We start from the raw sequence: 15276 nt of genomic DNA, 5'->3' as shown, positions 1-15276 counted from the left end.
TTAAATCAAATGTATTTATATAGCCCTTCTTACATCAGCTGATATCACAAAGTGCTGTACAGAAACCCAGCCTAAAATCCCCAAACAGCAAGCAATGCAGGTGTAGAAGCACCGTGGCTAGGAAAAACTCCCCTAGAAAGACCAGAACCTAGGAAGAAACCTAGAGAATGAGTGTGTTGTGTAGGGTGTCCAGGAATGCGATCAGATGGGCGGTGTTGTAGGGGCCAAGGGTAGCGTGGTGATGGATGACGCCGTGGTGGGTAATCGCTGCACACATTGTGATGTTCCCTCCTCGCTGGCCAGGGACTTGAACAATGGAAACGCTGGCCGATGATATTCCTTCCCCTCTTTCGTCTTTTTGTGAGGTTGAATCCAACCTCATCAATGAAGATGAACTGGTGCTCCACTGCAGCCACCTCCAGCTCAAGGACTCTCGTCCTTCCCGTCCTCGTCCTTCCCGTCCTCGTCCTCCTCCTCTTACTCTCACTCTCACTCCTCTGGCTCTGCCTCTGTTTCCAATGTTGGCATCCATTGTGGCTCGGATCTCATCAGAGATTACGGTCCTTGTCCTCGTCCTTGTCCTCGTCCTTGTCCTCGTCCTTGTCCTTGTCCTCGTCCTCGTCCTCGTCCTCGTCCTCGTCCTCATCCTCCCCGTCCTCTTACTCTCACTCCTCTGGCTCTGCCTCTGTTTCCAATGTTGGCATCCATTGCTCCAAAACAGAAGAGCTCACCTGTTGCCCTTTTATTCTAAAGCTCTGATTGCTAATTGTAAAACTGTGCGAAGGGTGTTTGCCCATGTGATGAGTCAGTGTGCATATTAAATAATATAATTAAATATAATTAAAGGGTTATATATATATATATATATATATATATATATAATATATAAATACCTGGTTAAATGTGATGAGTCAGTGTGCATATTTGAATGGCGGTGTGTTCATATTATGAAAACAAGAGATTTTCTGCATGAAAATTGTGCCAAATGCAAAGACATTTGTGTGTAGTGTTTTTGAAAAAAAAAAAGTGTGTTTTTAGAACTGCAATTTGAGTGTAAAGCAGGAATTGTGCTTGTAGTTTAGCAGAATTGGTTCAGGGGGGGGGGTTGGTGCACAAGTTACATGTTGTGGTCATTGTGTCTCACAAGTACCAGTATTTGTGTGTAAACAATTGAGGAAAAACTGTAATAAGAAGAAATTAAATTAAATGAAATTAAGAGTCCCCTTGATATCACCATCTACACACAATCTGTAGTCCTGTGGTGGCTCAGTTGGTAGAGCATGGTGTTTGCAATGCCAATGGTTCTGGGTTCGAACGGGAAGAAAAAAAAAATGTATGAAATGTGTGCATTCACTACTGTAAGTCGCTCTGGATAAGAGCATCTGCTAAATGACTAAAATGTAAATGTACACTCATTAAAAATAACACTGCTTTCACCTTCCATTACTTTGACCCTATCAGGTCATGCTAACGGCCTGATATAGGACGACGGGACACCGACCCCACCCGGTCAAACACACAAACACTTCAGAAGTCAATATTTCATAAACCTAAAAAAAAATACATCTCTGCAGATGTCACCACAGCATATATCTTCTGTGATTTTTTGTTTTTGTTTTTACATTCAGTTTATGTGGTAACAGTTTTGCTATGAATTTCCCATCTCCCTCACTTAGCTTTAAGCACCAGCTGTCAAGCAGCTCACAGATTACTGCACCTGTACATAGCCCATCTGTAAACAGCCCATCTACCTACCTCATCCCCATACTGTATTTATTTATTTATTTTGCTCCTTTGCACCCCAGTATCTCTACTTGCACACTCATCTTCTGCACATTCTACCACTCCAGTGTTTAATTGCTATATTGTAATTACTTCGCCACTATGGCCTATTTATTGCAATTGTAAATGAGAACTTGTTCTCAACTAGTCTACCTGGTTAAATAAAGGTGAAATAAACACATGAATGCTAAGAAGTCAACCTTACTGAAGTATAAATCAAACGTTGGCCGATCCTTCTGTGCTTGGATTAAATCTACTACTCACTGGGATCCTCTTAGGACACCCCCCCCCCTCCTCGCCCCTTTGACCCATCCTCCTCTACTTTCTTCACTGCCTCAGCATACGACACCTTCTGCACTACTCTGACTCTCTGTGTCACGTCCTGACCCTAGTAAGACGTCATTTTCTATAGTAGAGTAGGTCAGGGTGTTTTTTGGGTTTTTTTTCTTCTATGTTTTCTATTTCTATGTTTTAGTTCTAGTTTTTTCTATTTCTATGTTGGGGTTATTTGGGTTGATCTCCAGTTGGAGGCGGCCTCTGATTGGAGATCGTATTTAAGAAGGTTTTTTTTTCTTCCTGGGTTTTTGTGGGTTGTTGTTTTCTGTTTAGTGTATGTTCACCTGACGGAACTGTTGTCGGTCGTTTTGTTAAAGTTTATTCATAAAAAGTAAATATGAGCACTCTACTCGCTGCACCTTGGTCCCCTTTATACGACCCGCGTTACACTCTGGCCATTTTAACCTGCCTCTTTCACACTGGACACTTCCGATCCCCCAGCATCATCACCCCGTCTACAGTTAATACACACACACACACACACACACACACACACACACACACACACACACACACACACACACACACACACACACACACACACACACACACACACACACACACTAACACACACCTTTATCCACCTTCCGACCCCCCCCCCTCAACATCATGGGAGACTAGAGCGTGTAAAAGTTGTTTTCTGATTGGTTAGATATTGGAAAATGTCGGTTTCCCCCATCATATTTGTAGCCTGATGATCATTGGCTAAGAAGTGGTGGATTGTGGGTGAATTTCAATCGTTTTTTTTGTTTGTTTGACTCCTCGCGTCGCCTCTCCGCAACCACCCTTTAAAAAAAAAATGATGCTTTCAAGACACCTGGGAACCATCAGGTAAATTACCTTGACAGAGGAATCAAGACACCTGGGAACCATCAGGTAAATTACCTTGACAGGTAAATCAAGACACCTGGGAACCATCAGGTAAATTACCTTGACAGGTAAATCAAGACACCTGGGAACAAACAGGTAAATTACCTTGACAGAGGAATCAAGACACCTGGGAACCAACAGGTAAAACAAGACACCTGGGAACCATCAGGTAAATTACCTTGACAGAGGAATCAAGACACCTGGGAACCATCAGGGAAATTACCTTGACAGAGGAATCAAGACACCTGGGAACCATCAGGTAAATTACCTTGACAGAGGAATCAAGACACCTGGGAACCATCAGGTAAATTACCTTGACAGAGGAATCAAGACACCTGGGAACCATCAGGTAAATTACCTTGACAGAGGAATCAAGACACCTGGGAACCATCAGGTAAATTACCTTCACAGGTAAATCAAGACACCTGGGAACCATCAGGTAAATTACCTTGACAGAGGAATCAAGACAAAAACAAAACAAGGTCGAAACATGACATCAGTGATAATTCACGTCGGAAAGTCGAAGCTCTAGAAAGATCCCAGAGTTTCGGTCATTTGAATTCAGAGTTGGATGACCGTTCAAAAACTAGTCCCCCCCCCCAGACTGAACTCGAGTTATCATGATGATTTACCATGCTCTGGTCCCTTTACCATGCTCTGGTCCCTTTACCATGCTCTGGTCCCTTTACCATGCTCTGGTCCCTTTACCATGCTCTGGTCTCTTTACCATGCTCTGGTCCCTTTACCATGATCTGGTCCCTCATGGTGATTTACCATGCTCTGGTCCCTTTACCATGCTCTGGTCCCTCATGGTGATTTACCATGCTCTGGTCCCTTTACCATGCTCTGGTCCCTTTAACATGCTCTGGTCCCTTTACCATGCTCTGGTCCCTTTCCATGCTCTGGTCCCTTTACCATGCTCTGGTCCCTCATGGTGATTTACCATGCTCTGGTCCCTTTACCATGCTCTGGTCCCATTACCATGCTCTGGTCCCTTTACCATGCTCTGGTCCCTTTACCATGCTCTGGTCCCTTTACCATGCTCTGGTCCCTCATGGTGATTTACCATGCTCTGGTCACTTTACCATGCTCTGGTACCTCATGGTGATTTACCATGCTCTGGTCCCTTTACCATGCTCTGGTCCCTTTACCATGCTCTGGTCCCTTTACCATGCTCTGGTCCCTCATGGTGATTTACCATGCTCTGGTCCCTTTACCATGCTCTGGTACCTCATGGTGATTTACCATGCTCTGGTCCCTTTACCATGCTCTGGTCCCTTTACCATGCTCTGGTCCCTTTACCATGCTCTGGTCCCTTTACCATGCTCTGGTCCCTCATGGTGATTTACCATGCTCTGGTCCCTTTACCATGCTCTGGTCCCTCATGGTGATTTACCATGCTCTGGTCCCTTTACCATGCTCTGGTCCCTTTACCATGCTCTGGTCACTTTACCATGCTCTGGTCCCTCATGGTGATTTACCATGCTCTGGCCACTCATGATGATTTACCATGCTCTGGTCCCTTTACCATGCTCTGGTCCCTTTACCATGCTCTGGTCCCTTTACCATGATCTGGTCCCTTTACCATGCTCTGGTCCCTTTACCAAGCTCTGGCCCCTTTACCATGCTCTGGTCCCTTTACCATGATCTGGTCCCTTTACCATGCTCTGGTCCCTTTACCATGCTCTGGTCCCTTTACCATGCTCTGGTCCCTCATGGTGATTTACCATGCTCTGGTCCCGTTACCATGCTCTGGCCCCTTTATCATGATCTGGTCCCTTTACCATGCTCTGGTCCCTCATGATGATTTACCATGCTCTGGTCCCTCAGGATGATTTACCATGCTCTGGTCCTTCATGATGATTTACCATGCTCTGGTCCCTTTACCATGCTCTGGTCCCTCATGGTGATGTACCATGCTCTGGTCCCATTACCATGCTCTGGTCCCTCATGGTGATTTACCATGCTCTGGTCCCTTTACCATGCTCTGGTCCCTTTCCATGCTCTGGTCCCTTTACCATGCTCTTGTTCCTCATGGTGATTTACCATGCTCTGGTCCCTTTACCATGCTCTGGTCCCTTTACCATGCTCTGGTCCCTTTACCATGCTCTGGTCCCTCATGGTGATTTACCATGTCCTGGTCACTTTACCATGCTCTGGTCCCTTTACCATGCTCTGGTGCCTTTACCATGCTCTGGTCCCTCATGATGATTTACCATGCTCTTGTCCCTTTACCATGCTCTGGTCCCTCATGGTGATTTACCATGCTCTGGTCCCTTTATCATGCTCTGGCCACTCATGGTGATTTACCATGCTCTGGCCCCTTTACCATGCTCTGGTCCCTTTACCATGCTCTGGTCCCTTTACCATGCTCTGGTCCCTTTACCATGCTCTGGTCCCTCATGGTGATTTACCATGCTCTGGTCCCTTTACCATGCTCTGGTCCCTTTACCATGCTCTGGCCCCTCATGGTGATTTACCATGCTCTGGTCCCTTTACCATGCTCTGGTCCCTTTACCATGCTCTGGTCCCTTTACCATGCTCTGGCCCCTTTACCATGCTCTGGTCCCTTTACCATGCTCTGGCCCCTTTACCATGCTCTGGTCCCTTTACCATGCTCTGGTCCCTCATGGTGATTTACCATGCTCTGGCCCCTTTACCATGCTCTGGTCCCTTTACCATGCTCTGGTCCCTTTACCATGCTCTGGTCCCTTTACCATGCTCTGGTCCCTCATGGTGATTTACCATGCTCTGGTCCCTTTACCATGCTCTGGTCCCTCATGGTGATTTACCATGCTCTGGTCCCTTTATCATGCTCTGGCCACTCATGGTGATTTACCATGCTCTGGTCCCTTTACCATGCTCTGGTCCCTTTACCATGCTCTGGTCCCTTTACCATGCTCTGGTCCCTCATGGTGATTTACCATGTCCTGGTCACTTTACCATGCTCTGGTCCCTCTTGGTGAAAGACCATGCTCTGGTCCCTTTACCATGCTCTGGCCCCTCATGGTGATGTACCATGCTCTGGTCCCTTTACCATGCTCTGGTCCCTCATGATGATTTACCATGCTCTGGTCCCTTTACCATGCTCTGGTCCCTTTACCATGCTCTGGTCCCTTTACCATGCTCTGGCCCCTCATGGTGATTTACCATGCTCTGGTCCCTTTACCATGCTCTGGCCCCTCATGGTGATGTACCATGCTCTGGTCCCTTTACCATGCTCTGGTCCCTCATGATGATTTACCATGCTCTGGTCCCTTTACCATGCTCTGGTCCCTTTACCATGCTCTGGCCCCTCATGGTGATGTACCATGCTGTGGTCCCTTTACCATGCTCTGGTCCCTCATGATGATTTACCATGCTCTGGTCCCTTTACCATGCTCTGGTCCCTTTACCATGCTCTGGCCCCTCATGGTGATTTACCATGCTCTGGTCCCTTTACCATGCTCTGGCCCCTCATGGTGATGTACCATGCTCTGGTCCCTTTAACATGCTCTGGTCCCTTTACCATGCTCTGGCCCCTTTACCATGCTCTGGTCCCTTTACCATGCTCTGGTCCCTCATGGTGATTTACCATGCTCTGGTCCCTTTACCATGCTCTGGTCCCTTTACCATGCTCTGGCCCCTTTACCATGCTCTGGTCCCTCAAGGTGATTTACCATGCTCTGGTCCCTTTCCCATGCTCTGGTCCCTTTACCATGCTCTGGTCCCTTTACCATGCTCTGGTCCCTTTACCATGCTCTGGTCCCTTTACCATGCTCTGGTCCCTCATGGTGATTTACCATGCTCTGGTCCCTTTACCATGCTCTGGTCCCTTTACCATGCTCTGGCCCATCATGGTGATTTACCATGCTATGGTCCCTTTAACATGCTCTGGTCCCTTTACCATGCTCTGGTCTCTTTACCATGCTCTGGTCCCTCATGGTGATTTACCATGCTCTTGTCCCTTTACCATGCTCTGGTCCCTTTACCATGCTCTGGTCCCTTTACCATGATCTGGTCCCTTTACCATGCTCTGGTCCCTTTGCCATGCTCTGGTCCCTTTACCATGCTCTGGTCCCTCATGGTGATTTACCATGCTCTGGTCCCTTTACCATGCTCTGGTCCCTCAGGATGATTAACCATGCTCTGGTCCCTTTACCATGCTCTGGTCCCTCATGGTGATTTACCATGCTCTGGTCCCTTTACCATGCTCTGGCCCCTCATGGTGATTTACCATGCTCTGGTCCCTTTACCATGCTCTGGTCCCTCATGGTGATTTACCATGCTCTGGTCCCTTTACCATGCTCTGGTCCCTTTACCATGCTCTGGTCCCTCATGGTGATTTACCATGCTCTGGTCCATTTACCATGCTCTGGTCCCTCATGATGATTTACCATGCTCTGGTCCCTTTACCATGCTCTGGTCCCTTTACCATGCTCTGGTCCCTTTATCATGCTCTGGTCCCTTTACCATGCTCTGGCCCCTTTACCATGCTCTGGTCCCTCATGGTGATTTACCATGCTCTGGCCCCTCATGGTGATGTACCATGCTCTGGTCCCTTTACCATGCTCTGGTCCCTTTACCATGCTCTGGTCCCTCATGGTGATTTACCATGCTCTGGTCCCTCATGGTGATTTACCATGCTCTGGTCCCTTTACCATGCTCTGGTCCCTTTACCATGCTCTGGTCCCTCATGGTGATTTACCATGCTCTGGCCCCTTTACCATGCTCTGGTCCCTCATGGTGATTTACCAAGCTCTGGTCCCTTTCCCATGCTCTGGTCCCTTTAACATGCTCTGGTCCCTTTACCATGCTCTGGCCCCTTTACCATGCTCTGGTCCCTTTACCATGCTCTGGTCCCTCATGGTGATTTACCATGCTCTGGTCCCTTTACCATGCTCTGGTCCCTTTAACATGCTCTGGTCCCTTTACCATGCTCTGGTCCCTTTACCATGCTCTGGTCCCTTTACCATGCTCTGGTCCCTTTACCATGCTCTGGCCCCTTTACCATGCTCTGGTCCCTCATGGTGATTTACCATGCTCTGGTCCCTCAAGGTGATTTACCATGCTCTGGTCCCTCATGGTGATTTACCATGCTCTGGTCCCTTTACCATGCTCTGGTCCCTTTACCATGCTCTGGCCCCTTTACCATGCTCTGGTCCCTTTACCATGCTCTGGTCCCTTTACCATGCTCTGGTCCCTTTACCATGCTCTGGTCCCTCATGATGATTTACCATGCTCTGGTCCCTTTACCATGCTCTGGTCCCTCATGGTGATTTACCATGCTCTGGTCCCTTTACCATGCTCTGGTCCCTTTAACATGCTCTGGTCCCTTTACCATGCTCTGGTCCCTTTACCATGCTCTGGCCCCTTTACCATGCTCTGGTCCCTCATGGTGATTTACCATGCTCTGGTCCCTTTACCATGCTCTGGTCCCTTTAACATGCTCTGGTCCCTTTACCATGCTCTGGTCCCTTTACCATGCTCTGGCCAGTTTACCATGCTCTGGTCCCTTTACCATGCTCTGGTCCCTTTACCATGCTCTGGTCCCTTTACCATGCTCTGGTCCCTCATGGTGATTTACCATGCTCTGGTCCCTCATGGTGATTTACCATGCTCTGGTCCCTTTACCATGCTCTGGTCCCTTTACCATGCTCTGGTCCCTCATGGTGATTTACCATGCTCTGGCCCCTTTACCATGCTCTGGTCCCTCATGGTGATTTACCATGCTCTGGTCGCTTTCCCATGCTCTGGTCCCTTTAACATGCTCTGGTCCCTTTACCATGCTCTGGCCCCTTTACCATGCTCTGGTCCCTTTACCATGCTCTGGTCCCTCATGGTGATTTACCATGCTCTGGTTCCTTTACCATGCTCTGGTCCCTTTAACATGCTCTGGTCCCTTTACGATGCTCTGGTCCCTTTACCATGCTCTGGTCCCTTTCCCATGCTCTGGTCCTTTTACCATGCTCTGGTCCCTTTACCATGCTCTGGTCCCTTTACCATGCTCTGGTCCCTTTACCATGCTCTGGCCCCTTTACCATGCTCTGGTCCCTCATGGTGATTTACCATGCTCTGGTCCCTTTCCCATGCTCTGGTCCCTTTAACATGCTCTGGTCCCTTTACCATGCTCTGGTCCCTTTACAATGCTCTGGCCCCTTTACCATGCTCTGGTCCCTTTACCATGCTCTGGTCCCTTTACCATGCTCTGGTCCCTCATGGTGATTTACCATGCTCTGGTCCCTTTACCATGCTCTGGTCCCTTTACCATGCTCTGGTCCCTTTACCATGCTCTGGTCCCTCATGGTGATTTACCATGCTCTGGTCCCTTTACCATGCTCTGGTCCCTTTACCATGCTCTGGTCCCTCATGGTGATTTACCATGCTCTGGCCCCGTTGCTCTATCTGACCTACAGTCATACGAACTCAGAGTATGCTCTGGTCCCTCATGATGGTTTCAGTATTGTGGCCACCACCCATATCAAAGTTTCTCTATTCACCCCTTCATATCAAACAGTTATCATGATTCCTGTATTTTATCCATTTTACATTTACTGTCACGCTTGTCGTCGGTTAAAGAGGACCAAAACGCAGCAGGTATGTGAATGCTCATCTCATCGTTTTAATGAATACAAAATGAACACCAAAATAACAAACAGAAATAACGATCGACTGACAGTCTGCAAGGCACAAGGCTAACACAGAACAATCACCCACAAATAACAAACACACCCTAATATATGGGACTCTCAATCAAAGGCAGATAGACAACACCTGCCTTCAACTGAGAGTCCCAACCCCAATTAACCAAACATAGAAACAGACATACTAGACTAAACATAGACATAGACTAAACCTGAAAACCAAACAGTGCCCAAAAACCCCGGAATACTTAAACCAAATGCCCCTTCAACAAAACACACCACCCCGAACCACATAAAACGAATACCCTCTGCCACGTCCTGACCAAACTACAATACCAATTAACCTTATACTGGCCAGGACGTGACATTTACATTTTAGTCATTTAGCAGACGCTCTTATCCAGAGCGACTTACAGTAGTGAATGCATACATTTCATTTCATGCATTTTTTAAAAACATTTTTTATTTATTTTTTGTACTGGCCCCCCGTGGGAATCGAACCCACACCCTGGCGTTGCACACACCATGCTCCACAAACAGAGCCACAGGGAAGACTCACCCCTTCATATCAAACAGTAAAGATGATTCCTGTAGTTCACCCCTTCATATCAAACAGTAAAGATGATTCCTGTAGTTCACCCCTTCATATCAAACAGTAAATATGATTCCTATAGTTCACCCCTTCATATAAAACAGTAAAGATGATTCCTATAGTTCACCCCTTCATATCAAACAGTAAAGATGATTCCTATTGTCACGTCTTGACCCTAGTAAGATGTTATTTTCTATGGTAGAGTAGGTCAGGGCGTGACAGGAGGGTGTTTTTTCTATGTTTTCTATTTCTATGTTCATGTTCTAGTCTTGTATTTCTATGTTGGAGTTTTTGTTTTGGGATGATCTCCAATTAGGGGCAGCTGGTCCTCGTTGTCTCTAATTGGAGATCATATTTAAGTAGTTTTTTTTTCTACCTGGGTTTGTGGGAGATTGTTTTTGAGTACATGTTATCTCTGCGTCACGGTTTGTTGTTTTTGTTCGTTCAGTTAATTGTTTATGTATCGCATTGTTTCACAGTGTAAATAAAATGTGGAATGACACACACGCTGCACTTTGGTCCGCTTCTTCCTTACGACAACCGTGACACCTGTATTTCACCCCTTCATATCAAACGGTAAAGATAATTCCTGTATTTAATCCTTGACTTGACTGCTGTCTTCTACAGGGATTTAGTGGTGAGATTGTCCCCTTTCACAATACAGTTATTTAGCACAAGTTTTTTTTAAATTTTTATCCTGAAAGATGTACAGCATTAGTATTCAAGTGTATTCATTAACAAGACTACATAACATCCATAATACAAACATGGTCCAGTAAACGGTCTGACAAAAGTTGAAAAAAATAATAATAACATTGTACATTACCGTACTGAAAACGGATTCCAGAGTCTTAACTAATCAGTTTGGCAATCAAGCTGGTGGTCAAATCACTGACACGTTATATATATGTATATATATACAGTGGGGAGATTAAAGTATTTCATACACTGCCGATTTTGCAGGTTTTCCTACTTACAAAGCATGTAGAGGTCTGTAATTTTTAATCACAGGTACACTTCAACTGTGAGAGACAGAATCTAAAACAAAAATCCAGAAAATCACATTGTATGATTTTTACGTAATCAATTTGCATTTGGTGATTATATATATATATATATATATATATATTGATAATATATCAATATATATATTATCAACTCTAACCCTAGTTAAATAAAGGTTAAATAAAAATATAAATACAAATGAGATCCTGAGCCGACTGTTTTTTTTCTGTTCAACCTGATAATTAATTGCCACCCGCTTTGTTGTTGTGACGGGTCTAAATCGGTCCCTGACTGAAATGTAAACAAGTAGTGGGACTGGCTTTGCAGGTCCAGGGTTTAGTTCATGGGCCTCCTGTATCCCTGCTAAGATTTCTCTTTCTACCTTCCTGTTTTACTATAACGATTCATAATGCCCCCAGTGTCTGTTTCTAACTTCCTGTTTTACTATAACGATTCATAATGTATTAAGGGCTGTATTAAGGGCTGTATTAAGGGCTGTATTAAGGGCTGTACTAAGGGCTGTACTAAGGGCTGTATTAAGGGCTGTATTAAGGGCTGTATTAAGGGCTGTATTAAGGGCTGTCTCCATCTCTACATTCCCCGCTGCCCCTACTGTCTGTCTGTCTCCATCTCTACATTCCCCGCTGCCCCTACTGCCTGTCTGTCTCCATCTCTACATTCCCCGCTGCCCCTACTGTCTGTCTGTCTCCATCTCTACATTCCCCGCTGCCCCTACTGCCTGTCTGTCTCCATCTCTACATTCCCCACTGCCCCTACTGCCTGTCTGTCTCCATCTCTACATTCCCCACTGCCCCTACTGTCTGTCTGTCTCCATCTCTACATTCCCCGCTGCCCCTACTGTCTGTCTGTCTCCATCTCTACATTCCCCGCTGCCCCTACTGTCTGTCTGTCTCCATCTCTACATTCCTCGCTGCCCCTATTGTCTGTCTGTCTCCATCTCTACATTCCCCGCTGCCCCTACTGTCTGTCTGTCTCCATCTCTACATTCCCGCTGCCCCTACTGTCTGTCTGTCTCCATCTCTACATTCCCCACTGCCCCTACTGTCTGTCTGTCTCCATCTCTACATTCCCCGCTGCCCCTACTGTCTGTCTGTCTCCATCTCTACATTCCCCTCTGCCCCTACTGTCTGTCTCCATCTCTACATTCCCCGCTGCCCCTACTGTCTGTCTGTCTCCATCTCTACATTCCCCACTGCCCCTACTGTCTGTCTGTCTCCATCTCTACATTCCCCGCTGCCCCTACTGTCTGTCTGTCTCCATCTCTACATTCCCCGCTGCCCCTACTGTCTGTCTCCATCTCTACATTCCTCGCTGCCCCTACTGTCTGTCTGTCTCCATCTCTACATTCCCCGCTGCCCTGACTGTCTGTCTGTCTCCATCTCTACATTCCCCGCTGCCCCTACTGTCTGTCTCCATCTCTACATTCCCCACTGCCTCTACTGTCTGTCTCCATCTCTACATTCCCCACTGCCCCTACTGTCTGTCTGTCTCCATCTCTACATTCCCCGCTGCCCCTACTGTCTGTCTGTCTCCGTCTCTACATTCCCCGCTGCCCCTACTGTCTGTCTCCATCTCTACATTCCCCGCTGCCCCTACTGTCTCTGATCCAGGACCCAGTAAGGGTTGCATCTCCATCATTTCAACTCTGTCTCTCCCAGACTCATCTGTTGAAATAAAATACAGAAATGAGGATTCAGAAGGAAGCAACAACATTCACACATTAATAACCTGACCGGTAATTTCACATTAGACTCATAAGGCATGAGGTCTTCTCTCCCCGAGGACAACAACATTAATAACCTGACCGGTATTTACACATTAGACTCATAAAGCCTGAGGTCTTCTCTCCCCTGAGGACAACAACATTCACACATTAATAACCTGACCAGTAATTGCACATTAGACTCATAAAGCCTGTGGTCTTCTCTCCCCAAGGACAACAACATTAATAACCTGAACGGTATTTACACATTAGACTCATAAAGCCTGTGGTCTTCTCTCCCCTGAGGACAACAACATTAATAACCTGACCGGTATTTACACATTAGACTCATAAAGCCTGAGGTCTTCTCTCCCCTGAGGACAACAACATTAATAACCTGACCGGTAATTACATATTAGACTCATAAAGCCTGAGGTCTTCTCTCCCCTGAGGACAACAACATTAATAACCTGACCGGTAACTACACATTAGACTCATAAAGCCTGAGGTCTTCTCTCCCCTGAGGACAACAACATTAATAACCTGAATGGTATTTACACATTAGACTCATAAAGCCTGTGGTCTTCTCTCCCCTGAGGACAACAACATTAATAACCTGACCGGTAATTACACATTAATAACCTGACTGGTAATTACACATTAGACTCATAAAGCCTGAGGTCTTCTCTCCCCTGAGGACAACAACATTAATAACCTGACCAGTAACTGCACATTAGACTCATAAAGCCTGTGGTCTTCTCTCCCGCGAGGACAACAACATTAATAACCTGACCGGTAGTTACACATTAGACTCATAAAGCCTGTGGTCTTCTCTCCCCTGAGGACAACAACATTAATAACCTGACCAGTAGCTACACATTAGACTCATAAAGCCTGTGATTACTTTGGGAGATATTCCTCTGCGTTCTGTGTTGACAAGCGATCCCGGAGAGGACTTCTTCTTCAGCTTTCCCTGAGGACAACAACAGATCGTCATTTAAAACATACAGTTGAAGTCGGAAGTTTACATACACCTTAGCAAAATACATTTAAACTCAGTTTTTCACAAATTCCTGACATGTAATCCCAGTAAAAATTCCCTTTCTTAGATCGGTTAGGATCACCACTTTATTTTAAGAATGTGAAATGTCAGAATAATAGTAGAGAGAATTTATTTCAGATGTTATTTCTTTCATCACATTCCCAGTGGGTCAGAAGTTTACATACACTCAATTAGTATTTGGTAGCATTGCCTTTAAATTGTTTAACTTGGGTCAAATGTTTCAGCTAGCCTTCCACAAGCTTCCCACAATAAGTAGGGTGAATTTTGACCCATTCCTCCTGACAGAGCTGGTGTAACTGAGTCAGGTTTGTAGGCCTCCTTGCTCGCACACACTTTTTCAGGTCTGCCCACAAATGTTCTATAGGGTTGAGGTCAGGGCTTTGTGATGGCCACTCCAATACCTTGACTTTGTTGTCCATAAGCCATTTTGACACAACTTTGGAAGTATGCTTGGGGTCATTGTCCATTTGGAAGACCCATTTGAGTCCAAGCTTTAACTTCCTGACTGATGTCTTGATGTTGCTTCAATATATCCACATCATTTCCCTTACTCATGATGCCATCTATTTTGTGAAGTGCACCAGTCCCTCCTGCAGCAAACCACGCCCACAACATGATGCTGCCACCCCCGTGCTTCACGGTTGGGATGGTATTCTTCGGTTTGTAAGCATCCCCCTTTATCCTCCAAACATAACGATGGTCATTATGGCCAAACAGTTCTATTTTTGTTTCATCAGACCAGAGGACATTTCTCCAAATACACTGCTCAAAAAAATAAAGGGAACACTTAAACAACACAGTGTAACTCCAAGTCAATCACACTTCTGTGAAATCAAACTGTCCACTTAGGAAGCAACACTGATTGACAATAAATTTCACATGCTGTTGTGCAAATGGAATAGACAACAGGTGGAAATTATAGGCAATTAGCAAGACACCCCCAATAAAGGAGTGGTTCTGCAGGTGGGGACCACAGACCACTTCTCAGTTCCTATGCTTCCTGGCTGATGTTTTGGTCACTTTTGAATGCTGGCGGTGCTTTCACTCTAGTGGTAGCATGAGACGGAGTCTACAACCCACACAAGTGGCTCAGGTAGTGCAGCTCATCCAGGATGGCACATCAATGCGAGCTGTGGCAAGAAGGTTTGCTGTGTCTGTCAGTGTAGTGTCCAGAGCATGGAGGCGCTACCAGGAGACAGACCAGTACATCAGGAGACGTGGAGGAGGCCGTAGGAGGGCAACAACCCAGCAGCAGGACCGCTACCTCCGCCTTTGTGCAAGG

General features: G+C 46.2%; 1 protein-coding gene across 1 annotated transcript in view; it reads right to left on the bottom strand.

Annotated features, from left to right (window-relative positions):
• Positions 1-12639: 12639 nt before the first annotated feature.
• LOC106594268 (butyrophilin subfamily 2 member A2) overlaps positions 12640-15276 on the bottom strand; it is a 65407-nt gene continuing 62770 nt past the window's right edge. The window contains exons 9-10 of the mRNA XM_045712402.1: positions 13836-13904; positions 12640-12893 (exon numbers count right to left, since the gene is read on the bottom strand). Of these exons, the coding sequence (XP_045568358.1) occupies positions 12703-12893; positions 13836-13904 (260 nt within the window). The 3' untranslated portion in view covers positions 12640-12702. The remainder of the gene's footprint in view (positions 12894-13835; positions 13905-15276) is intronic.

Source organism: Salmo salar, chromosome ssa02 (assembly GCF_905237065.1).
Source record: "Salmo salar chromosome ssa02, Ssal_v3.1, whole genome shotgun sequence".
Taxonomy (NCBI): domain Eukaryota; kingdom Metazoa; phylum Chordata; class Actinopteri; order Salmoniformes; family Salmonidae; genus Salmo; species Salmo salar.
The sequence above is the reverse complement of the archived record's forward strand: the minus strand, read 5'-3'. Positions and strand labels throughout refer to the sequence as shown.